General features: G+C 34.0%; 2 protein-coding genes across 3 annotated transcripts; one reads left to right on the forward strand and one right to left on the reverse strand.

The window, feature by feature from the left end:
* Positions 1 to 3389: 3389 nt before the first annotated feature.
* Positions 3390 to 4801, forward strand: LOC114281749 (putative carbohydrate esterase At4g34215). Its single transcript, XM_028224309.2, has 2 exons — positions 3390 to 4286; positions 4422 to 4801. The coding sequence occupies exons 1-2, from the start codon at positions 3669 to 3671 to the stop codon at positions 4653 to 4655; spliced, it is 852 nt and encodes a 283-aa protein (XP_028080110.2). The 5' UTR covers positions 3390 to 3668; the 3' UTR covers positions 4656 to 4801.
* Positions 4802 to 5719: 918 nt separating this feature from the next.
* On the reverse strand, positions 5720 to 19825 carry LOC114281750 (downstream neighbor of Son). 2 transcript variants are annotated; one of them, XM_028224310.2, is made up of 15 exons: positions 19524 to 19825; positions 19214 to 19346; positions 14247 to 14320; positions 14027 to 14171; positions 13791 to 13879; positions 13557 to 13704; positions 13275 to 13468; positions 11228 to 11448; positions 11040 to 11138; positions 10719 to 10840; positions 9002 to 9103; positions 8416 to 8525; positions 8147 to 8234; positions 7135 to 7322; positions 5720 to 6117 (listed from the first exon to the last, which is right to left on the reverse strand). In XM_028224310.2, the coding sequence occupies exons 2-15, from the start codon at positions 19322 to 19324 to the stop codon at positions 5898 to 5900; spliced, it is 1911 nt and encodes a 636-aa protein (XP_028080111.2). In that variant the 5' UTR covers positions 19325 to 19346; positions 19524 to 19825; the 3' UTR covers positions 5720 to 5897. The 2 variants fall into 2 exon arrangements, with proteins under 2 accessions (XP_028080111.2, XP_028080112.2); XM_028224311.2 differs by having other exon boundaries at positions 19214 to 19333; positions 19524 to 19824.
* Positions 19826 to 24923: the final 5098 nt, after the last annotated feature.

The following is a 24923-nucleotide window of genomic DNA, read 5'->3' on the forward strand; positions in this document are numbered from 1 at the left end:
ATATATAAAGTTTTAAAATTTATGTCTCATATATGTCTACACAACTCAATAGACTATGTATATTTTATATATTTGCTTCCTCAGCCCCTTATTATGTTGTAATCTGTTCAGAGGCCTTTGGTAATCCAAAGATTACTAGTTGGTTACGATGCTAAACTTATATGGGCGAGTTTGGGTCGTGACAATTTTCAAATAGAATTAATAATTTCGACAGTTGATATCTGAAAAAAAGTGACCTATTTCAACATTAGTTTACCGAATTAAAATCATGAAAAAAAAAATATACATAAAAAAACTTACATTTTCATAACTGCTTTTGTTGTAACCAAGCATATTATTATTTGAATTTGAATTTCCATTGCTTCACAATTCGTCCATCACAAAAATCAAGAATTATAGTGGATACTAATGACAAAACGATATAATCAATGGAGTATAAACTTAGAGAGCAAAGCAATACGAGAGGATTGCTTTACAAGCAATAGATGACTATAGAGTATGTAGCAAACAATGGTCAATAGAATAAATGAACATCTGACTATAGAGTGTGTAGGAAACAATGGTTAATAGAAAAAATGAACAACAATGGAGAACGTGAGAAACAATGGAGAAACTATGGTTTAGTTTTTTTTTACTTAAAAAATGTGTACTGAGATTTTTATTTTTATTTTTTAAATGATGTGTACAAAAAAACTTTGATTTAATATTAATGGTGAGTTTTGATGGCCATTATGGTCATTTTACTTCAAGGTAAAATTGTCCTTAAAATAATATTTCATTAAGTTTGGTGAAATAGTTTGTTGAAAAGTCATTTTGTTGTTTTGGAGGACAATTTATTTTCAATTTTACCCTTTATCTATTTGTTGAATTTTTTTAACTATCTATTTAAATACTTTTTTATTTGTTGTTCAAATATTTTTTTATCTATTTTATTTTTTTTTGACTGTTTGTTCAAATTTTTTTTTGACTATCTATTTAAATTTTTTTATATATAATCTATCTGCTAAAAAAAACTATCTGTTGAATTTTTTTTTGTTATCTCTCAAGTTTAACACCTTTCTGTTAAATTACAATCTGTTTAAATTTTATTTGTGTAAAATTATATATATTGAAGAAAAAAAATATCTATTCAATTTTTTAAACAAATCTGATCTATTGAAATCTTTTTTTGAATAGCCTTTTTTTCGGATCAGATTAGATTTGTTCAATCCTTTTTTTTTTTTGGTCTATATGTTCAACCTTTTTTTTTAAAGATCAGATCTGATCTGATTAGACGATGAACTTTAGATCTCTTCGCACATATACACAGATATATACCTATCATATTGCAATTTCAACACACACGCGAAAAAAAAAAAGAAAAGAACGGATTAAATTAAATAAGATTATAAATATGATAAAAATAAATGAAGAAATTAGTAATGTGATAATATTAATTTGAAGATAAAGAATAAAGTGTAATTATTTATATGTACTACAATGATATGAGATTAACATATAAAATTACATAAACACCTATAAACTAAAATGTTAGAATAATTATAAAACATATATATATATATATATATATAATAAAAAAATAAAAATGGGAGACAACCCACCATGTGAGGGTGTCTTTTCCCATACACAAATGCCCCCAAACAAATTTTTTTTTTTTTTTTTGCCATTTCATGCTGATAATGATTTGATAAAGGTTTGAAGAGGAGGGGGCTTTTATATAATTTCACACCCGTCCACCAACAATATGTGGACTAACCTTTGAATCCGATACCTCTACAGGTATGTTAATCCAACTGCTGTACAGGATTATTAATCTTTTTAGACTATCAATCCAGCCCATCATTTGTCTGCCAAAATTTATGGATGTACTCAACACTTTAGTCAGCCAAACAAATATGTCTCATTTGTCTGCCAAAATTTATGGATGGACTCTGCCAAAATCTATGGATGTACTCACCACTATTCAGCCAAATAAATATGTCTCATTTATCTGCCCAAATTTATTGATGTACTCACCGTTTAGTATTTTTATAAGTTAGTAAAAAGGTAATTTTTTAATTTTTTTAATTTATTTTATTTTTTTTAAGGAAATTATAGGAGAGATAATGTGATAAAAATTGATAAAAAGTTAGAAGTTGACTTTTTATTAGCTTCCCAATAGAGCACTTAGAGCAATTCCAACCACACTCTCTACTTTTCACTAGTTAAAGTATAAAAAAAAGTATACTTTTTATTTTACCTAATTACTTTAGCTATTGTGTTCTCCAACCACGCTTTTTATTTTAACTAATCATTTAAACTAACTTAATTAATTTTAAAAATAAAAAAATACTAATTGTTGATATTTTACTAATATAAATTTACAATAACAATAAATTTGTCCATACAAACATACAAAACCTGTAGAATGAGGAGAAAAAAAAATACAAAATACAAAATAAGTTATTCCGTAATTCATCAAACGGAATTGAAAGAACACATAAAATTGCTACATATGCACACACACATATATACATATAATATAAAATCCCAAATCCAAGATATAAATATACAAAAATCTAAAATATATACATACATAATTGTTTGGAGAGCCTCTAAGGCTCTTCAATTGTAGCCATCAAAAAAATAAGATGGTAAAGTAGCTAGCCCAATAGCTAGCTCATTAGAGCTCAAAATTAGATTTATATTAATTAAAATACCTAACAAATCTTATTTAACTATCTCCTTATAGATGCTCTTAATCAGCCAAACAAATATGTCTAATAAGATCAAAACAAATATACAAAAGCCAAATATTAAAAAAAAAAGAATAAAAGAACAAATATACATACATATACATACGTAAGCATAAAGACAATGAAGATTTTTAAAAAATGATGAAACCGCAAATCTACGAAATGGCGGATCAAAAACACTCGCATACTTTACTCTCTCTCTTACGGACATATACATAGGTATGTCCTTATTGATAAACTATTTTAGAATGTGAATTTTTGATTAAATAAAATTTAAATTTTGATTTATGAATTGAGTGCTAAAAAAAATCTAATTATACTTCTATAAAATAATAAAACTATTAAAATTATTCATTAAAAGATATTTTTCATATCATGAAAAATTATTAATTGATTTAATAATTTATTTATTAACAAAATTAATCATTTGTTATGCGACCGTGATATATTTATATATCTATATACTAGAATAGAGTGTTGAGGCTTGTACTTTTCTCTTCTCAATTTATCCTTTTTCTTTTGTGTTATTTACAGTTATTCTATTCCCTCCTTAAAATCAAAATAAGTTAGGCCCAGCGCCTTAACCAAAAGGAAGAGTGTCTGCAACCTATCTATCTAGCATATTTATCTTTATCTCTATCTAATGTATTTAGGATAAATCACCAATACATTTTCTAAAAATTTATTTAAAATACAAATTGTTCATATAATTATGAAAATTATGAATACTTCTCTTGTCATAATTTGAATAGTTTACTAGGTTTGAGAAGTATTAAAACAAACTATTAGGTCAGCCAAGTGGTGAGTAAAATAATTGGCATGGAATCAGCTTCCTTTCTAAAAAGCAGGCCAAGTCCCCCACTTCACACCATTTGCATTTGAGTAGAGTTGAGTTGAGTTGAGACATAAACAAAGAAACCGCAAAGCAAAGCGATGCTTGGTTTTGTTTGGCTGATGCTTCTGGCTTACGCTGGTTTGGTGTTTCCTGCTTCTTCCCAAGACCACAACAACAGCAACAACAACAACAAGAACATTTTCATTTTGGCCGGACAAAGCAACATGTCCGGCCGAGGCGGCATTAATAACCTCACCTGGGACGGTGTCGTGCCGCCTCAATGTCAACCTAACCCGGCAATCCTCCGACTCAGCTCGGAGCTCAAGTGGGTGCAGGCAAGCGAGCCCCTCCACAAGGACATTGATGTGAACGTTACTTGCGGGGTTGGACCTGGAATGGTGTTTGCCAATACAGTGTTGCACAAGAAGGACTCCAGCATCAGGGGGGTTGTGGGATTGGTCCCTTGTGCGGTCGGAGGGACCAAGGGGACCAAGATAAGCGAGTGGGGACGTGGAACTTACCTTTACAACCAGTTGTTGAGGAGGGCTAGTGCGGCCTTGCAAGATGGTGGTGGATCGATCCAAGCAGTGCTGTGGTATCAGGGTGAGAGCGACACTGTGAATCTCCAGGATGCTGCTTTGTACAAGGGCCGACTTGAGAGATTCTTCATGGACCTGCGTGCTGATCTACAATCTCCACTGCTACCCATTATTCAGGTATATATTATCGAAGCCCGATTTGGATTCCAATTCATGTCATATGAAATCTTTTTGAATAATCTGGGTTGGATTGGAACTCATTTAATCAACTGCTTCAAAAGTTTGAAATTGATTTTTGGTTATATGGGGTAGGTGGCATTGGCATCAGGACAGGGACCTTATATTGAGAAAGTGAGAGAAGCTCAATTGGGAATACATCTTGCCCATGTAAAATGTGTGGATGCCAAGGGACTGCAGCTGGAACCAGATCATCTGCACCTTACCACTCAAGCCGAGGTTCAACTAGGCAAGATGTTGGCCGATGCATTCCTCCACACTCTGCCCACCCCACTCCAGAGTAATGCCCCCAAAACTTCTCACAATTGATTTTTTTTTTTTTTTTTTTTAACCTCGTGTTTGGATATTTGAACTTCATTGTTGAAGAGGATATCAAATGATTGTACTTGACTTATTAATCAGGGCCAAAATATTGGCTAAAGAGTATATCATGCAGTGAAATTTTGTCCAGTAAAGTCTTATTGTTGCAGTGGTGATTAGTAGTTTTGTTGCGTTGGTGATTCACATTTCTTTTCAATTTGTTGTCCCGAAGTCCCAAATAAAATTAGTGCATTTACATGCATAGAACCCCGTTAAAGAACATTCACAAGAGGTGGGGTCTTAATGTGAGACTTCCTTTTGTTTCGCCGATTTCTATGCACATTTTTTCCTTTTTTTAATAAAATTTTCCAAAAGGCAATGGTGAGTAATGAATTCCAGCTCACAAACTAGCAAAGTTATAGCAGGTGCAGCAATTTAATGCTCATCCACCTCAATGATTCGAATAGAGAAAGGAACATCTCTCCAACTTCAGTTAACTTTTACTGTATTAGATAGTGACTGGTCACCAACCCAATCATCCAGCCAAAGATTGGGAATAAAAAATTCTGCACATTTCCAGCCCAATTTGATTTTAATTTCTTTTTCTTGACCATGTACGCAATGTTTGGTTAAAAGATTTGAAAAAAAATTTAGAAAGAAAAAGAAAAATGATGTGTGAAACTAAATAAAATATAAACATATTTTATTCACATTTCACTTACTTTTTTCATTTCCCTTTCCAAATCCCTCCTCAAATCTCTCAACCAAACACAGCAGCAAGGTAGCTACCAAGCTTGAGCCTGGCTGCTATCTTATCCAGAGTATCTTTAGACCTAAACACTTTCAAGCATGTAAAAATCAGATGGGAACTGAATTCTTCAGTCGGCAACAACAGAAAAGAAATATGGAGCCTTTTGCGAAACCAAACGTTTTGAAGCGTTTTCTTTGTCTATGTGATGCTTACATGGTTCCCTACATCTGTTATACCAATGTTACTGTTTAAAAATTGCCAGTAGTTTAACAACTGTTTCAATTCTTTTCTTCCTCTTTTTTTTTTTAACTTCTAATCTGGGTTAAATAAAAATACAATTTCAATCAAAGTGTAGATCAAACAATTCAACAAGATTACATCAAATACAGAAATGGTTAGCATTTTCTACCAAAAACCGAAAGGGCAAAAATAATCACCATTATGCCGTGAAAACAAGAGTTCACTGTTTCATTTATGGAAAGACGATGTAAAACAGAATGTCAAACGGATGAAACAGAAGCTGTATAAGAACCATTACTGTACTTCAAACCTTTTAGAAAGGCAGAACGCAAGTGAAGAGAAAAAATGGTGTTTGAAATACCAAAAGCACTTCTACTTTCTTGCAAGCCTTCAACTGCTGTGGGTTGATGAGGATTCACTTTCTGGCAAATGGTCTCGAAACCAACATTCAACCCAGTTGTGGTAGATTCCGTAACAAAACTGCATGTCACCAAAACTAATGCATAAGCCACTAAGTAAATACAAAATAATAGCTACGTAATAATGCCAACACCCTTTAGAAAAATACAAAATAAATTCTAGAAAGCAATGTTATGATAAGGTTGAAATCTGCCTGCATTGGCTCATGTACACCACCATCATAGGATAGGCTACATATCATTAATCCCTGAAAGAAGCATTGTGAAAGGACTTAGTCCATTCTTATGTATTGGCGTACACATTTCACGCATTACGATTTTTCCAAGCATATTGATTGTTCATCACGAGGCTTTTAATTGTTTTCTCAAGAAAATGCCATGTAATCGTGTAAGAGTGAATTCTAGCCCTTTGATGATATTTGTGTGAGTCTATGAGTTTGAGTTGCACCTTTAATTGTATGTGATAGGGCATTGTGAGCTTACCACAGGCTAGACTGTACCTTTGTGCCATGTGTCCCAATCCTATGGCTATATGACATCCCATTAGAGTGCACTAACCCTTTAGTGGAGTCAGTTACATTATGGTTTCTCAATTCCATAACCAACCTATTATAGCAAAGATATAGAGAGAGGGAGACGGTGAGAGTTGATCAGCCAAAATATGGAGAAGGAAACACATGCAAATGCAACCCTAGCGAGATACCCCATGAACAATCCAGGAACCATCAATTACAACCACTAACAACTATATTTTTTGCTGGGAACTACCTTACTTCATGATCAACACAAATAAAACATTAATCTTAGAAATCAAGTGGGATTTTGTTGAAACATCTGATGGACCCAAGTATTGCCCACTTAGAATGCCACCCACTCTAGAGACTTCAATTAGATATTTACTTCCTTTCTGATGAATCAAATTTAGAATCATAATGGATCAAAAAACAAAAACAAAAAAATGCAAAAAGAACAGCAAAACTTTATAAAGGCAAGATTTTTTCAGCAACGACATAAAGATCCGTCTTCAATATGGTCCATAAAGTGAAAATTTATGTATCAGTGTTAGAATTTTTCATACCTTGCCTCAAAGCTCATTCCCTCAGAGCACATGGCTTCACAAAAACTGCTGATTACCCATGGAGGAAGATATGCATCCTTGATTTCAATGCTATAGCAGAAACCAGAAGATGAAGATTCATCTTTCATGTTGAATTCCTTTAGAGGAAAAGATATATTATCAGCCCTTCTCACTTCCTTGCATCTAACCTACAAAAGAAGGCAAACAAACATGTATTAGCAGGATTATGTTTTTTGTATAATAATTGTGGCACAATCCAAGTTGTAGAAAGAACAACAATCAATCTAGTTTTAACAACATAAGATTCATGGCCAAGAATGAAATAGCATACAGTAAAAGAAGTACATTTAAATAAGGATATGCTATAATTTCTAACATATCTAATAGGATAAATCAAAAGTAACTATGATGTTTGTAAGGGTCTTTACCCAGTTTCATGTGAAGCAACTTTGGCTTTTGGTAGTAAGTTTATACTTCTATTTTTATTTTTTTTTTAATTGTTTTTTTTTTTTAAAGTGGTTTAGCTAGTTCACAAACTAGCATAGACACAGTTTTGCTAGTCCCCTGCACAAACAAGGCAGATTCTAGGTTATGGATTTTGGATTCTATCAGAGAAATTGCATCTTGTTCCTAGTAGATCAGGCAGTAAGCACGCACAGTGTTACTCTCAACTCTAGGCAACAAAAATGAGACACTAAGACTCTTAAGAGAAAAGAGAGTTTGAGGACCTCTAAAAGTTAATAGAAATCCACATTACTAATTCAAAAAGGAACTGAAAATTCCCTTCACCATTTAATTTTCAAAAAAGAAAGCTTCAATTGCCTAGTGCATCCAGCAAAAACTAATAAATTTGCAGTTAACCAATTATAAAATTTCCATAGCATAATGGTGTAATATAACAAAATTTGAGTAATACTATGGAAGACAAAGCAAAGCCAATTCCAATTGAGTGGATAAAAATAGCAAAGATTCAAAAAGCTTGTTTACCAATGCACATACTAAGCAGCCCTACCTCTGGACAAGAAAGGGCAGCGTTTTGAAATGGCACTGGTGAATATAATACAGGGACATCCATACTAGTCAAAGAGGTTAATAAAAATCTGGAAAAATGGCAGCCAAAAAAGATGAAATTAGAATCCAGTGATAGAATTAAATAGAAAAAAATCTTTAATATATAAAAAAATGTAAATAATATAAAGGTCAAGTTTTCTCCCTTTCTTTCAGTTTAAAGGGTACTGAAGACATATGTGTTGTAATCAGACATGATATTCATATACCCACCTATAATTTAATAGAAAATCATATAACCCATGCACATTTTGGTTTCCATTGAATGCGAGCAAAGATTGTGGGCTATTATCCACGTTAGACATAGAACTCTGGCGACGAATCTGCATGAAAGATAGGATGGCACCAATTAATGATAAAGCACAAGAAAGAACTTAAGAAGCAGCATGGTAGGTAAAAACCATTGAAATGGCACTAATGTTTGTACAAGAACACTCCAGCTAGCCAGTAGGATTGTCAGGTCTCTGCTAAACATCAGTCGTGCTCCCAACTACTCCCACTAAGAAAACCCTCATCAAATGTTGCAACGACAGAGATAAACATCACATGAGCTATGAAAGCATTTTAGAACTGCACTTCACATTCTACCTAACTGACAAAAGTTGTTACAAATAAAAGGATAAATAAAGACCACCAGCAAGAGCAGTTGGAACTTGGAACAGAAGGCCCTTCAGTGAAATTATTAAAGTAGTTGATGCCCTACAGAGGAATCTCATGCTCCACCTAAGGTCTAAGTAGACGATCCATGAGATGAAATGCACTAAAAATATAAATAAAAATATGAACATGAATTGTATACCTGGCCCAGATTATGTTTCTCCATCTCTGAGAGCTCAACCAGGTCTTCTGTTGTAGTTTGCTCAACTTTAGAATAGCAAAGAGGCATAGAGAAAGAAATATCCTAAATCATAATTTAAACCCATCAGAAAGAACATAAAAATAATAATAATAATTTAAAATTCATCAGGACAAATTAAAAATAGAAACATATCAGGCACAATGCAATATTTTCCAGACCTGAAAAGCTCATAATGTAAAAGTGAACTAAAGGTTCCAAAGTGAGTTAACTTGCATTAATGAAATTTCAAGCCTTTAATTTCCAGGAAATGGAAAAGTTAATTATTACATCCTTGAGAAAATTTTACATGCCGTAAAGGCAGCAAGCAGCCAATTTTGTAAGGATAACCTTCTTCGGCAGTAGCAAGTCAATCCAAACAACTCCCCAATGCTTAGTTGGATTGTAACACCATCACAGTCTATATAGACTAACTAGCAAAGAAGTTTTTCCTATTAACCAGGTTAAGCCCCCATGGTTAATATATCAATTATGCATATTAGAAGCACTCTCTCAAGGATAAGTTCCCTCAAATCTAGGTTAAACAGCTAATGCTAAAAAGCAACCAATATGTCATTCCCTCTTTACCCAAAAAATAAATAAATAATATATATATAGAACAAAGCGTTAAATTTTGTGTTTCAAAATATTTGCCATGAGATGGAGTATGAGAAGAAAAACTGACCATGCAAACCTATTCTGCAACAATGCCATTATGACAAACCAAAAAATTTGAGTCCTCTGTGGGAAAATAACAGATGAATGCCTCCATACCATTAGTGCACAGCAAATGTAGTACCAGCAGTAGTAGTAGTAGTAGTAATTACCACGGTTTTGCCATGCCATGGAAAACCAATTTTAAAGCATGTTAATCGGAACCTGAAGATAATCAGGCATCAAGGCCACTACATTACTACTTAGAAGAAGTATTTATGGTTGAGAGCTCTAATTTTAAAAATCTATACTATCTATGCTATTATATAAAGCCAGCACTCAAGTTGGTGCGGCTGTCACCTTTTTTTGATTTCCAAAAATACCCCCAACAGCAACTACCCTTCTGTAACTGCAAATCATGCACCTATGAATCCTGTAACTGCACACCACTTTAAGTCATAAGCACTAGGAACTCCAAATTGCTTACCCATTCATTTTTTAGTTTTTTTACATAAATTATTGCTTATTTTCCTTGGTTAAATTTTTTGGCAAGTTGCCACCAGCAACCACCTCAAAAAGGAAGGGAGGGCAGCCCAGTGCACAAGGTTTCCACTACTGCAAGGTCTAGGGAGATGTCCGCAGCCTTACCCCTCATGTGGAGAGGTTGTTTCCAGGTTTCAAACACGTGACGCCCAAGTCACAATATAACCTGACCTCTATGCCAAGGGCCGTCCCAGCCTTACCACCTTAGCTAACAATCACTGACAACCCAAATAAAACATTTGCATTTAAGCAAACAAAGAGAAAGTACAATAACAAGAATGAAGCAATTAAAATATAGTTTAACCAATTTCACCAACAAATACATACAACAAAAGGTTCGACCAACATATGAAGCTAAGTTCTTGGGCATGCAGTAAACAGAGCACAATCAGAACAAAGTTCAAGGCAAAACATATAACTGATTACAAGTTAGTTGTTATCTAAGTACAAGCACCTGACAAGAAGCTTAGAAAGTAAATCTTACATGCTCTCTTAACAATGACCTTAAACTTCTTGTAGATTGGGATATGTATGCATTGCATGTGCGCTTACTTTCCTTCGAACCATCATCACCAATGAACATCACCACAAACTGTGCAGTGCACACTGGAAAAGTTCCAATTATAAGAGCAAATCAATGTAAGTACTTATTTTGGCAGGTAGATAAAGGCAGATAGAACAGACTTTTAAAATGGAAGATCACGAAGAATACACAGATGAAGTCATCATTCACCTATTGCACAAAATTCTTACGATCGATGGATTTGATGAACAAAATTGCAAAAGCATGAATAAAGGTAATTACCATAAAAAATCTCGCACACACTCTTCCGAAGCATGTAGTAAAGACTCCGAAATGCATCCTCCCATGCCAATTGTCGTTTGCTCAAGAAATCCATTTGGACTGAACAAAGAAAAAAAAATTAAGGATTTAAATTTTAGAATTAAAACAAAAAAATGGTATTACAAAACGTTACTATTCTGGCTGCAAACCTCCTTCTGCTGAAGATAAGGTCAACGCTGATATAATAGATGGTGGTAGAGAAGACTGCGGGTACACCCATGAATGTAAAGCTCTTGGGTTAACTACTTGGGTAGTGGAAGTAAACTCTAACGAGGAGCTCATTTTTTGACCTTCAGAACAGCCAACCTGAAAGGCACTGGTAAACTGGGCCCCACCACTATAGGCACCACATGCTATTAACCTATGAAACCTAAACAATCACATAAAAAATAATCAATCAGCTGATTGTAACACCACAAGATAGTTAAATTAATCAATAACAAAACATTAACAAGCAATCTAATTAAAAACGAAGGAGGCCATAATCCGTGCATGGACATTGAGTTAATAAAAGAGACAGCAGCCATCAAAAGCTTTGTGTTAACTAATACATGGTAATTCTTTACTTTTCATTTTAGAATATGGAATATGAATTTCATAATCAATGATAAAAGATAATATCCGACATGATTACAAATTCTGTTAAGAGTTAACAAATTTTTCTTTTATATACATTCCAGTAAAATAAACTAGAATATAAATGTTTCTAAACAAGGTAAAAACAATGTCCCCCAAGTATAGTTGTGTCCCACTAGTGCACCATCAGCAACTTTTCCCATATAATTCTCTAACAAACAAAAAGAGAATCAAGAGATAAAACAAAACAATGGGGACGTCTCTTCAACTATAGACCCCGTCGGGGAAAGAAACAGGACCCTAAATTTGTGGGATCAATCTTGTATCAGATGGTGCATCAATATTTCTGAAAGTCTGGAATTTGGACAACAGTCCCAAGGTGTGAGTCCATAATTCAAGGTGGTGGCAGTATGACCCGAGTTTATGCCTTACTCTTCCATGAGTACCTCTACACTCCCACAAGGATTATTTCCCTGAATTCACATTGAATTAAGCATAAGACAGGAAAGACAAAAATGATCTTTTGATCTACTCCAGCCACCTCATCACCTGAACATTGAGCAATGAAGACCTAGGTAGCCAACTTCACAAGGTCTATATGTGTCCATTGGTGGTGGTCAAGCATCTTTACGTGCTTCCAAATTTTAGCCCTCGTGAATGTCATTACACCTTTGGATTTTAAGGGGCTGGTTGCTTTGTCTTATCTCAGTCCCCTCTTTAAAGTTGTAATCAAGGATATTGATACCATTATGATCTATAAAATAATTGGGAGAGTTTTCAGGATTAATATGCTTGATTTATGGAAACAATTTAGTTTTAGTAGTGTTTGACCTTTATTTTAAAATTTCTATTAGCCCATAAATTTATGCAGATGCCATACAGCTTGAAGAAGGAAGAAAAAACATAATTGCTTCAAGGCTTTGTGGAGGCTAGATCCCCTTGAAGTGATCTAATTGGTGGTATGATCTCCTCCGAAGTAATCAATTTATTCCCCCCATTCTCTAGTTTATCCTTCTTTTTTTCTTTTTCATTTGTGAAGTTAATCCTTTATTTGGTATCAGAGCTCAATTCTGCTTGATCAAAAATGGCAAGAACCAATGTTGAGCATGATGAACTCCTCAATCAACATGGCAGTGCTTATGGATCTGGTATTGCCACAACACCACGAAGATCATGGAAAGAAGATCGTGATGAACCCTAATAATGTCCAGGAAGAATCCCATCACAGAAACCATATTGGGTTTCATTGGGACATAGACCAAGGACTTCCTCGGATGAAAATTGAATTCCCACGTTGGGATGGAGAAGATCCGGCTGGATAGATTTCTCAGGCAGAACGTTATTTTCAGTTTCATTGGACAACTAGAAATATGAAAGTTCATATTCCTAGTTGTCCAATGAAACTAAAAAAAATAATATCTGAGCCAATTATTTTATAGAAGATCATAATCATATCATTCCCCTACACTTTAAAAATAACCTTGTCCTCAATGTTGCATCAAATCATATCAAGCACAAGCAGTCAATTGAAATTACGAACAGAGAAGCATCAACTATACCCTTATCTCTAAGCAGTAGCAACATACACATTAGAGCAAACAAGAATGTGAGTAGCCTCACCAATTTACAGAGGAAGAGGACACCACCCGCATAGTTGTTTTCAATGTAAAATCCAGAGGTGACTTTCGACCAGGAATATGGAATTCCGAGCATAAATTTCCCAAAGTGAAATCACCTTTTCTTTCAGAAGAATCAGAAGCTAAACTGGAACGGGGAGGAGGTTCATGAGCAACCAGTCCTTTCAGAGCTTTGTCCTGACAAGAAAAATATATGTCAGGTTGTTTCCATAGAAGAGATATTTTAAATACAATCGCAAAAGGATATTACGGACAAAAGAAATACCAAATCAACAGTTTCCCGGCCAGATAGCTTTTCTCCACCTGCTGATAGCTCTGTAACACTACGAAATGTATTCTCACTGCATTTTTCAGTTGTTTTACAAGCTTGCACTGTACCATCTCTGGTACCTGAAGCAAAAGAATCCTCCGGGCTGCCAGCAAACAAAGCAAGAAAATGAAAAATGCAACAAATAATCTAATCGTTATAAATAAGGAAGACCACTCTGCAAAGTCCTACTGTGAAAGCTGTGATTGACTTTTGGCAGCCAAATCTGACGGAACAGAGCAGCTCTTCAGGCTGCCATTATGCTCCACAGGACTGTTTTCCTGCTCATGAGAAAACAAATATATTAACTGTCAAATGACAGCATTTGCAGATCAAAGCATAAGAAGAAAATTAAGAACGATGAAGATTTAAATCACCACATTAGATACAGCAGCATAAATATTACAGTTTTAAAACAATGTACTGACCTTTGCATTTTCTTTTCTAGAAAGCATCCTAAGCCTAATGCTGCTTTTTCTGACCGGATATACCTCGTCCATCCGGGTGTCAATGTATCTACGGTTCTTTGATAAATCTGGTTTCTTAAGCCCACAAACTATCCCGGTTGTGTTCCTAACATAAGTCAAAAAAACTGTTATCAAGCAAGATCCAAAAGTAACCAACAGAAACAATAGAGGCAAAACTTACTCCAGAAAACCAAGCTCAGCAGCTGGAGACTCATCAACAAGCTCCACAACATTCTTTCGCTTCAATTGTTCTCCCTGTCATTGAAACACAACGCCGAGAGAATATATTAGCCATTACCATTAGAATTTTGGTAAGTTAAAGATTCTTGCAAGCTTGATTGTATTTGAAAGCAAAAAAAATTACCATATGAAACCTTACATAACATAAGAAGTTAGCAGATCACTACATCCAATAAGTAGATGGCATACACGTACAACAATAAATGCCACAACAATAGGCAGCTTATTTGATGATATCCAATTAACATAACATTGCTTACAAGAGGTAAATTTTGAGAATATTGAGTAAAAGAGTGAGATATTTAGAAAGAAAGATATTAAAATATGAGATTAAACTACACCAACAAAATCAATTTTTTGGTGAAGACAGAGGGCATATTGCAATGCACAGTCCTCTATTTCATTTAGAATTCCAATCCATTTAATGAGTAAAACAATGAGATATTTAGTAGAAAGATATTAAAATAACAAAATAAAACTACACTAACAAAATCAAAATTTTGGTGAAGACAGGTGATATTGCAGAGCGCAATCTTCCATTTCACTTAGAATTTCAATCCATTTCAAAAGGTATTGCAAGATTTAATGTATAAAAATATAGAGAGAATTGTATTATTGATAGATTGTATTGAATTGATAGATTACAAGATTGTTGTGTATATTGATATTTTTATCTGTATATTACAAGTCCTATATATAGAGAGGTTTTGGGAGTAGTAGGTGTAGAGTGAGTGGTGGTAGTAGGTAAAGTGGAGGTGGTAGGTGGAGTGGGTGAGGAGTAGTGGAGGTGTGTAGTGGTAGTGGTAGGTTTTAGTGGTGTAGGAGGTGTATATTAACAGCCCCCCTCAAACTCAAGGAGGATAGGCACTAGCCAACTTGAGTTTGGAGAGAGTCACAAAACAGAAAAATAAACTGATAAATAAAACAGGATAGGAGACACGGTATGGTCGTGTCAGACCGATGTAGCAGACAGTTTATGGGGTCATGTCGGACCGTTGTAGCAGACACTGTGTGGTCGTGTCAGACCGATGTAGAAGACAGTTTACGGGGTCATGTCGGACCGTTGTAGCAGGACAGTTTACGGGGTCATGTCGGACCGTTGTAGAAGACAGTTTACGGGGTCATGTCGGACCGTTGTAGAAGACAGTTTACGGGGTCGTGTCGGACCGTTGTAGAAGACAGTTTACGGGGTCATGTTGGACCGTTGTAGCAGGACAGTTTACGGGGTCATGTCGGACCGTGTAGTAGGACAGTTTACGGGGTCATGTCGGACCGTTGTAGAAGACAGTTTACGGGGTCATGTCGGACCGATGTAGCAGACACTGTGTGGTCGTGTCAGACCGTTGTAGAAGACAGTTTATGGGGTCATGTCGGACCGATGTAGAAGACAGTTTACGGGGTCATGTCGGACCGTTGTAGAAGACAGTTTACGGGGTCATGTCGGACCGTTGTAGAAGCTTGTGGTGGTGCACCAAGGGGGCGACTTAGGGAGTGCGCCATGGGGTGACTTGAACATGATACTGTGTATAACCCCCCCTCAAACTCAAATAGGTGTAAAGATAGAAACCTATTTGAGGTTGAAACAAAGGGATTGAGAAAGCTGCCCAAAAGAGATACATGGATATATACATCAAACTCTCAAAAGTCGTGCCTCAAAAAGGCGTGCCCGCACCCTCAAAAGGCGTGCCATCAAAAGGCGTGCCCGAATGCATCAAAAGGCGTGCCTGTTTGTCGGCGAGAAGAGGCGCGCGATGCGCGTGGCTGCCTCGGCTATTTAACCAAGACAGAGCTGAGGCAGAGGCGAAGACAAACAATTGGCGAAAATCCTCTGAAAAACTCTTCGTTTTGCTGAGAAGGTTTTGCTGAGAAGATACTCTGTAACACTCTCTATAACACTCTGTTGCCCAGAAAAAATGGCTTCGTCTTCCCGCGGGCTGCTTACCCTCTTTCCCGACCTGAACGAGTCCACAGGAGAGAGAACTGGTGCGGTGGCCAGTGAACCTCAACCAAACACTGCTGGGTTTGCTCCGCTGAACTTTCCGATGCAGTCGGTGGAGCAAAAAATGGCTGTGCAGTCGGATGTGGAGGCCAATCAGTATACTCTGAAGGCATGTGTGGAAAGCATGACGGCGGTCACAAACTTGTCGAACCGGCTGCAGAGTAGGACAAATGAGGTGCAGCATTTAAACTCCCAGCTGGCTCTGCTCCAACGCATGTATAAGGATGCGCGAGCAGAGATAAGCGTGCTAAGGGCAGAAAACAAGGAGCTGAAGCGGAAGGCCACCGTGATGTTCCGATTTGGAGGGCCGCCATATACTGCAGTGGAGGAGCAGGGAGTAGTGATCGTGCCCAGTGGAGTGGGAAACACGGAGGCAGCACCGGCAAGGGCCGCCCAGGACGGAGGCAAGAAGAAAAGACCGGCGGCAGAGTAGAGAAGAAAAATCCCACCTGTGAATGTGGTTGTTTCTTTGTATTTTTTTTTTTTTTTTTTTTTTTTTTTTTTTTTTTTTTTTTTTTTTGTATGTGGAAACATGGTGATTGGGATGAGTCTCGACATGAATAAAATGAGTTTGGTGTGCAGATCTTCCTCTGCGTTTTTTTTTTTTTTTTTTTTTTTTGAAAATAATAATAATAAAAAAAATAAAAATAAAATGAAGTGTTGGAAGCCAGTGGAATCAATGAAGGCTAGTATAATATATTTGAGTGGGAAAAAGAATGATGGGTATGTGGATTATATAATAAAATAAAAGTGGGTGGATGATATGGTGCTGAGTGGCATGTATTGGTGCCTGGCACCCTGTCCGAGAATCATGCACTGGTGGGGCAAAAGTGGGTGGTGGATGACCCAAAGTGAATTGGCATGCTCTGCGTAACAGTTGCAACCCCAGTTCCACCACTGGTGCCAAAAAGAGAACCCTGAGACTGAGAATAACAATAATCTTCACATTAACCCATATAACCGTGGGTGATGGCCAAGAAACCAATTACCTGCAACATTAATGTCTTACTTCTTCCGGTTCTTGTGTTTTACTTTGACAATTTTTCGACCAGACTTGTCAGTGGTCGCACCAGAACCCAATGAAAAGCTGTCTCCAGCACCAAATTCTAGACTACCCGATGACTGAAATAGAGATGGATTTTGCGGAGCGCTCTGATTTGGTTGTTGGCTACCAAATTGAAAGGCGAGCCCTGGCGATGGAGCGGTTGAACCAAACATCATAGGGGCACTGTTGGTAGCAGCAACAGAAACCGAGGATGCTCCAAAGGAGAACCCAGTTGACAGAGACGCAGAACTAAATGTTGAGTTAAATGAAGGCTTGGTGGGCTGCCAAGTGGAATTAAATACGCTTGAAGTGGCACCACTGGTGCTAATGGAGTTCGTCTCCGAAGAGGAAGCTGAAGAACTGAGACCAAAAACAGTGCTTGAGCCAAACACATTAGGAGTTGTCAAAGAACCAAATACAGAACTACTAGTGAAGAAGAAATGAAGGAAATTTGGGTTTGTCCGGCGGGCGGCCAAGGCGAGATTGCCGCCCGCCGGTGAAGCGGAATTACTAAGTTGTTTAACCTTGCTCTGATACCATGCAAGATTTAATGTATAAAAATATAGAGAGAATTGTATTATTGATAGATTGTATTGAATTGATAGATTACAAGATTGTTGTGTATATTGATATTTTTATCTGTATATTACAAGTCCTATATATAGAGAGGTTTTGGGAGTAGTAGGTGTAGAGTGAGTGGTGGTAGTAGGTAAAGTGGAGGTGGTAGGTGGAGTGGGTGAGGAGTAGTGGAGGTGTGTAGTGGTAGTGGTAGGTTTTAGTGGTGTAGGAGGTGTATATTAACAGGTATGTACATGGCTATGAAGCACCAACACTCCAAAACAGGTGTTGTAGCAATGTCAAACACGGGGACATTTAATTACTTGCTTTCAGGGGTCACACCAGGGACATGCCAACTAATCTTTTTTTCCCTATTCTTTAGTGCTTTTGATGGATATTGGATGTTGAATGTTTATTACTTTTTACTTAGATTTAAAGAATTAATAGATCATCCATAAAAAACATAAATGATAAGAAGTTAACTTAAGAGTGGGTTTTTTTATATTGAAGTAGTGTTAGTTTTTGTTAATTTTGATTGTTTGTAGATGTAATATTAATCTATATAGCAAATAAAAGTATATTGTTTTATTGCCATGTCTCAACCATTAGGCCACTTAGGCTGTCGCCTAAGGCCTACAAAAAAATTTGAAAAAATTCTTATTTTCGAAGGTCCCTTCTTTCCAAAGCCGTTAGTTACATAAAGCTTTTACTTTAATGTTTAGTCTGAGACCTCCAAAAACCTTGGGCCACTACTGATCACTATGTCCAATGTCAATGTCCATGACAAATAGAGCTTTAATTCAAAGTTTACAGCAACAATATAAAATAGTTTACTTAAAACAATTGGTTTATCGGGGAAAAACCAAAAATTACAGGGCTTCGGTCCCTTAGAGTAGTGTAACAATAACATCCAAAAACAACATATATTACCACAACAACATTGACCGTGGTGAAATTCAAAGAACCCTTGACAGACCCCTAACCATATTAGACTTAAACCCATTTAACTGCGGAGCAGTCACAACATATATTACCACAACAACATTGACCATGGTGAAATTCAAAGAACCCTTGACACGCCCCTAAGTCCTAACCATAATAGACTGAAACCCATTTAACCACGGAGTCACAACATATATATTCTATTCCATATTTTGTACAGCTCTAACAAGTTCGTGGTAGATAAAATCTCAGGTTCACCATCGGGGAAATAGATAACCCACCAAATATAAATAGAGCAAGCCAAAGTTGAAGCTGAATATATAGAAATTGCATATAAATAAAAATCAGAAATTTGACAACTTACCCTCAATTCTGAAGGTGTCTTCCTTTTAACTGCAGTGCTAACCTTTGAAGCCCCCCCACCAAAATGAAGAGCACTGGAAGATACAGGGCCCTGAGTAGCAACCTTCGCCATGCTAATATGCTATACAATATAACTTCAAAACAACAGTCAAATCAGTGTATAAAGATACATACTTGAATTTTGATATTGCTACATATAGATACGCAAAATGATTGAAAATGGGTTTTAGATCAAAATAGGTGAAGAAAACAAACAACAGATTCGAAATAACACAAACAAGAAAGAGCAATTTCAGGAGACAAATTCGTACCCCTGCGATTCAAATCTCCTTGGAACTAAAGAGAAAAAATTAAAACCTAGAAAACAATCGGTGCCCTAATCTCTGCTTCGAACTTGTGCAGCAGATTTTTGGGTTGATTTGCCCCAAATGAGATGTGTTTAGGGCAAATCTGAGAGAGAGAGAGAGAGAGAGAGAGAGAGAGAGAGGGGGGGTCTGGGCCTCGTTTGAACTCTTTTCAATTTCCCTCCCTGTGCCCGACGCAGTTAAGTCAGTCGTTAACGTCGTTTTGGTAATTCAAAACCTTTACACCCCCCTTTAGATTGGGTGGTTTGAAAGGAAAAGCAAAAAATTTGAGATTTTAAAATAAGTTTTTTAATTTTTAATTTTTAATTCAAATTTTTTTTTTCTTTTTTTTTTTTTGGGAACATTGTTACTAGTAGTATTTTAGGCCAAGTTTGACATATTGTAAAAAATTCAAAAACTCAAAAAGTTAAAAAAGGTTAAAAAGTTAACACTATTCACCAAAAGTCAACAATTACGGGGGTGTTTGGTAGGGCTTTTTTTAGCCAACTTATGACTTCTGACTTTTAAAAAGTTATTTTGGACTGTTTGGTTAACTTATTTTAAACAGCTTCTGATTCTAACAACTTATTTTAAGTGAAAAAAACTGATTCTGAGAAGCTGCTCACCCCTTACTTCTGATTATCAGCTTCTGCTGTGGACATATTAATTCACGGTTATACTCTTAGATTTTTTTATTCTTATTTTTTAAAAAATAGAAAAAGACACAAATGGACTATAAAATATTATTATTATTTTTTATGAGAAATGTAGACAAATAGTAAATAATAAAAAATAAAAAGTTAATTAAAAAAGTTACTTCACAGCTTATTTAACAAACACTACTTAGCAACTTAAATCTATAATCCAACAGCTATACCAAACAGATTAACAGCTTCTGATAAAAGTCATAATCTATAATCTGTTCAGCTATCATCTATAATCTATTTTAACAACTACACCAAACAGCACCTACGGTTGCACAACTCACAATCCTAATTTTTCTCTACAAATCAATTTTTATAATTTTTTATTACACATTTTTCCATAAAAAGTTAAAAAGTTAACCCAAACATCCATATTTTCTTCCTCAATTTTTTAGTTCAAGAAGACAAAAAATATACTTATTTAGGACACTCCAAACAACCCCTTAATCAATTTTTGTTCTACTTTTTATATTCCTTTAACTTTCTAATTATGTATTTTAATTTCGAACTTTTTAAACTAATTTTCATCCAATTTTGTTACACAAAAACAAGTACATAATTACATATATATATATATATAATATTCATTTTTCAATCTCTTTGAACAACTCTGCAAATTGTAAGAGCAAGAGTACTTGTTTGGAATGCTCTAAATAAGGGGCCATTTCCCAATATAAGCCATTTTTGTATTGTATTTTCAAAACTAGGTCAACTTCTGACGGAATTCCAAAACTAAGCTAAAGCGCCATTACTATTCGCGCTTTTACTGGTAGGAGGCCAAAAGTTGATGAATAGTGAAATCGCTATTTGAAATCGCGATTTTAATTAAGAAAACGCTGTTCCAAATCGCGCTTTTAACATAAAAAAAATTTCTGAAGAAAACGCTATTTAAAATAGCGCTTTTACTGTGCATATAATAATTTTTTTTTTTTTTTTTTTTTAAAAACGCCATTTGAAATGGCGTTTTTCCTGTTGACTCACAACAACCCACGCACTCACACAAATATGCACACCCATAACACTCCAACAGTGAAATAATATAATTTATATATATAATAATTTATAATAATTAATTATATAATTTTTATAATTTTCGTAAATATAAATTATTTTTAGGTTATGAATGGTTTGATTTATAATACGTATGTAAGGATAAAAATTTTTATAATCAAAAATAATTTTTATAATTTTTATAATCAAAAACAATTTATAATACGTATGTATTATAAAAAATTTTATAATAATTTATAATACGTATGTATTATTTGAATCTTTACATTTTTTATTTAAAATTTTTCACAGTAAACCGATCTTCACATTTTACCCTTACATACGTATGGTTTAAATAATTTATAAAAATTATTGTCATACGTATGTAAAAATCGATTATAAAAATTGCAAAAATTATTCAAAAATTATTACAGTAAATACATCTTCACATTTAGATTATTTATAATTTTTAAAATTGCAAAATATAATTTTCGTAAATATAAATCATTTTTTTACCCTTTATTTATAAAATAAAGGGTAAAAAAATTGTAAAAATTGTAAAAATTTAAAAAAATTTAAAAATTATAAAAATTATATAATTGATTATTATAAATTATTATTATATATAAAAAAAATTATAATCAATTTTTGCAATTTTTATAATCGATTTTTACATACGTATGGCAATAATTTTTATAAATTATTTAAACCATACGTATGTAAGGGTAAAAAATTTTAGGTTATGAATGGTCTGATTTATCATTTAAGTCATTTATAAAAAAATTTACCCTTAAACCATACGTATGTAAATGTGAAGATGGGTTTATTGTAAATGTAAATGTGAAGATACGTATTAAATTATTTACATACGTATTAATTATAAATTTTTATAAATTATTTTTGAATAATACATACGTATTATAAAATGTGAAGATCGGTTTACTGTAAAAAATTTTAAATAAAAAATGTAAAGATTTAAATAATACATACGTATTATAAATTATTTTTGATAATTTATAAATTATTTTTGATTATAAAAATTGAAAAAATTATTTTTGATTATAAAAATTTTTATCCTTACATACGTATTATAAATCAAACCATTCATAACCTAAAAATGATTTATATTTACGAAAATTATAAAAATTATATAATTAATTATTATAAATTATTATTATATATATAAATTATATTATTTCACTGTTGGAGTGTTATGGGTGTGCATATTTGTGTGAGTGTGTGGGTTGTTGTGAGTCAACAGGAAAAACGCCATTTCAAATGGCGTTTTTTAAAAAAAAAAAAAAAGAAAAAATTTATTATATGCACAGTAAAAGCGCTATTTTAAATAGCGTTTTTTTCAGAAATTTTTTTTATGTTAAAAGCGCGATTTGGAACAGCGTTTTCTTAATTAAAATCGCGATTTCAAATAGCGATTTCACTATTCATCAACTTTTTGCCTCCTAACAGTAAAAGCGCGAATAGTAATGGCGCTTTAGCTTAGTTTTGGAATTCCGTCAGAAGTTGGCCTAGTTTTGGAAATACAATACAAAAATGGCTTATATTGGGAAATGGCCCCTAAATAAGGGGTTGTTTGGCATATACTATTTTAGTCTATCTTTTTATTTTTTTATTTTTTTTTGTCATATCAATCAACATCTCCTCTCAACTTTTTTACACATCTTTTTATAAAAAGTTAAAAAGTGCACTTATTTAGAACATCCTAAACCACCCCTAAGTGTATTTTTTGACTTTTTATGAAATATGGATTGAATTTGAAGTGATGTGACTTAAATAAGATGATATAACTTAAATGGGATAGTGACTTTTTGACTTTTTTAAGAGATGACAAACAAAACCTAAGGGTAAAGATAAAATACTTTGCAAAAGTACACCAAAAAAATGCCTTCTTTATTTTACCTAACTAAGCCTCCGTTTGGAAAGTGGATTGGCTTTTTAGCTTTTTGACTTTTTTGACTATTTTAACCTGGGTTTAAAAGCTTGGTTTTGGAAGGACTTTTTGGCTTTTTTGAGTTTTTTTGTGAGAGAAAAATGTAATGATTATGGGTTGGATGTGATGTTTTGTTTGTTATGGCTAAAATAGCCTATTTTGTTTTTTGTGGCTAAAATAGCCAAAAAAGCCCAAACCATAGCTTCCCAAACGAAGCCTAATTTAGTTAGTAGACACTCTAACCATACTCTTTATTTTAACTAATCAATCTAGCTAAGGCTTGGTTTGGGAAGTAGGTTGGCTTTTTGGCTTTTTGGCTTTTTTGGCTATTTTAGCCTGGGCTAAAAAGCTTGGTTTGGGAAGGGCTTTTTGGCTTTTTGGCTTTTTTGACTTTTTTTGTGAGAGAAGAATGTAATGATTATAGGTTGGATGTGATGTTTTGTTTGTTATGGCTAAAATAGCCTATTTTGTTTTTTGTGGCTAAAATAGCCAAAAAAGCCTCAAAACCATCTTGCCAAACAGAGGCTAACTTAACTAATTTTTAAAATATATATTATAAACCTAGATAAATGAATAAATATTATTTTTATAATATATTGTATATGTTAACGTGACATTTGTAAATATTTTTTAAAAATTATATAATTAAATTATTTTTAAAAATATTTATATTATGACCTCGTTTAGCAAGTGACTTTTTTAGCAAAAAAGTCAAAAAGTTATTAAAAAAGTCAAAAAGACAACAATCTATACCAAAAAGTCAAAGATTTCATTTTTTCTCTACTTTTTGCACATCTTTTCGTAAAAAGTCAAAAAGTTATCCAAAACATACTAATTTTTTTTTCATCATATTTTAACCAAAAAATCAAAAAATTACTAAAAAAACATGTCCTCAAACAAGGCCAAAATTATTTTCTAAAAAAATATTTTTAAATGATCATATTTTCAAATGGTAATATACAAACACAAAATTAAATCAATTAGATGAAATATACAAACACAAAATTAACTAAAACAAGAGTACTTGATCATATGAAAAGAGCAATTTCAGTAAAAATCCTTTTGCCTCTCAATAAGGCCCCTTTTGGAAAGTGGGTTATAATCCACTTCCCAAATTATAACTCACTTCCTCTCTCACAAAAAAACTACTTATAAGTAGTTTTGTACCAAAAAAATGATTATAACCATCTTCCCAAAATAGTCCTAAAGGCTAACTAGCTATGAAAAGTCAAAATCAAAATAGACATTTTGTTTCTCCATATGCATGCAAAATTCCTTAGGTCTCGTTTGAGAACAGACTAATTTAGTAACTTTTTGACTATTTGGCTAAAATATGAGTTAAAAAAAACTAGTATATTTGGGATGACTTTTTGGCCTTTATGAAAAGATGTACAAAAAGTAGAGAGAAAAGATAATCTTTGACTTTTTGGTATAAATTGTTGACTTTTTGACTAATTTAATAACTTTTTGACTAAAAAGTTCGGTTGCCAAACGTACACTTAGAGGAGGGAAAAACCAATTACATTAACAAAAATACCTCATTATGCTCTTTTACCTCTTCCCTTGAAGATGCTCTAAGCATATGTCTACATTTCTACATCGCAAAAACATAAAATCACCTAAAAGATTCATTAATTTAGGTGTTACCTCATTTGGGTCTCATCTAAAAACACCAAAACGCGACTTAGCATTCAATTAAGTCGGGGTGACCTTGACACATAGGTC

Source organism: Camellia sinensis, chromosome 12 (assembly GCF_055761805.1).
Source record: "Camellia sinensis isolate YWXY chromosome 12, ASM5576180v1, whole genome shotgun sequence".
Classification (NCBI taxonomy): Eukaryota; Viridiplantae; Streptophyta; class Magnoliopsida; order Ericales; family Theaceae; genus Camellia; species Camellia sinensis.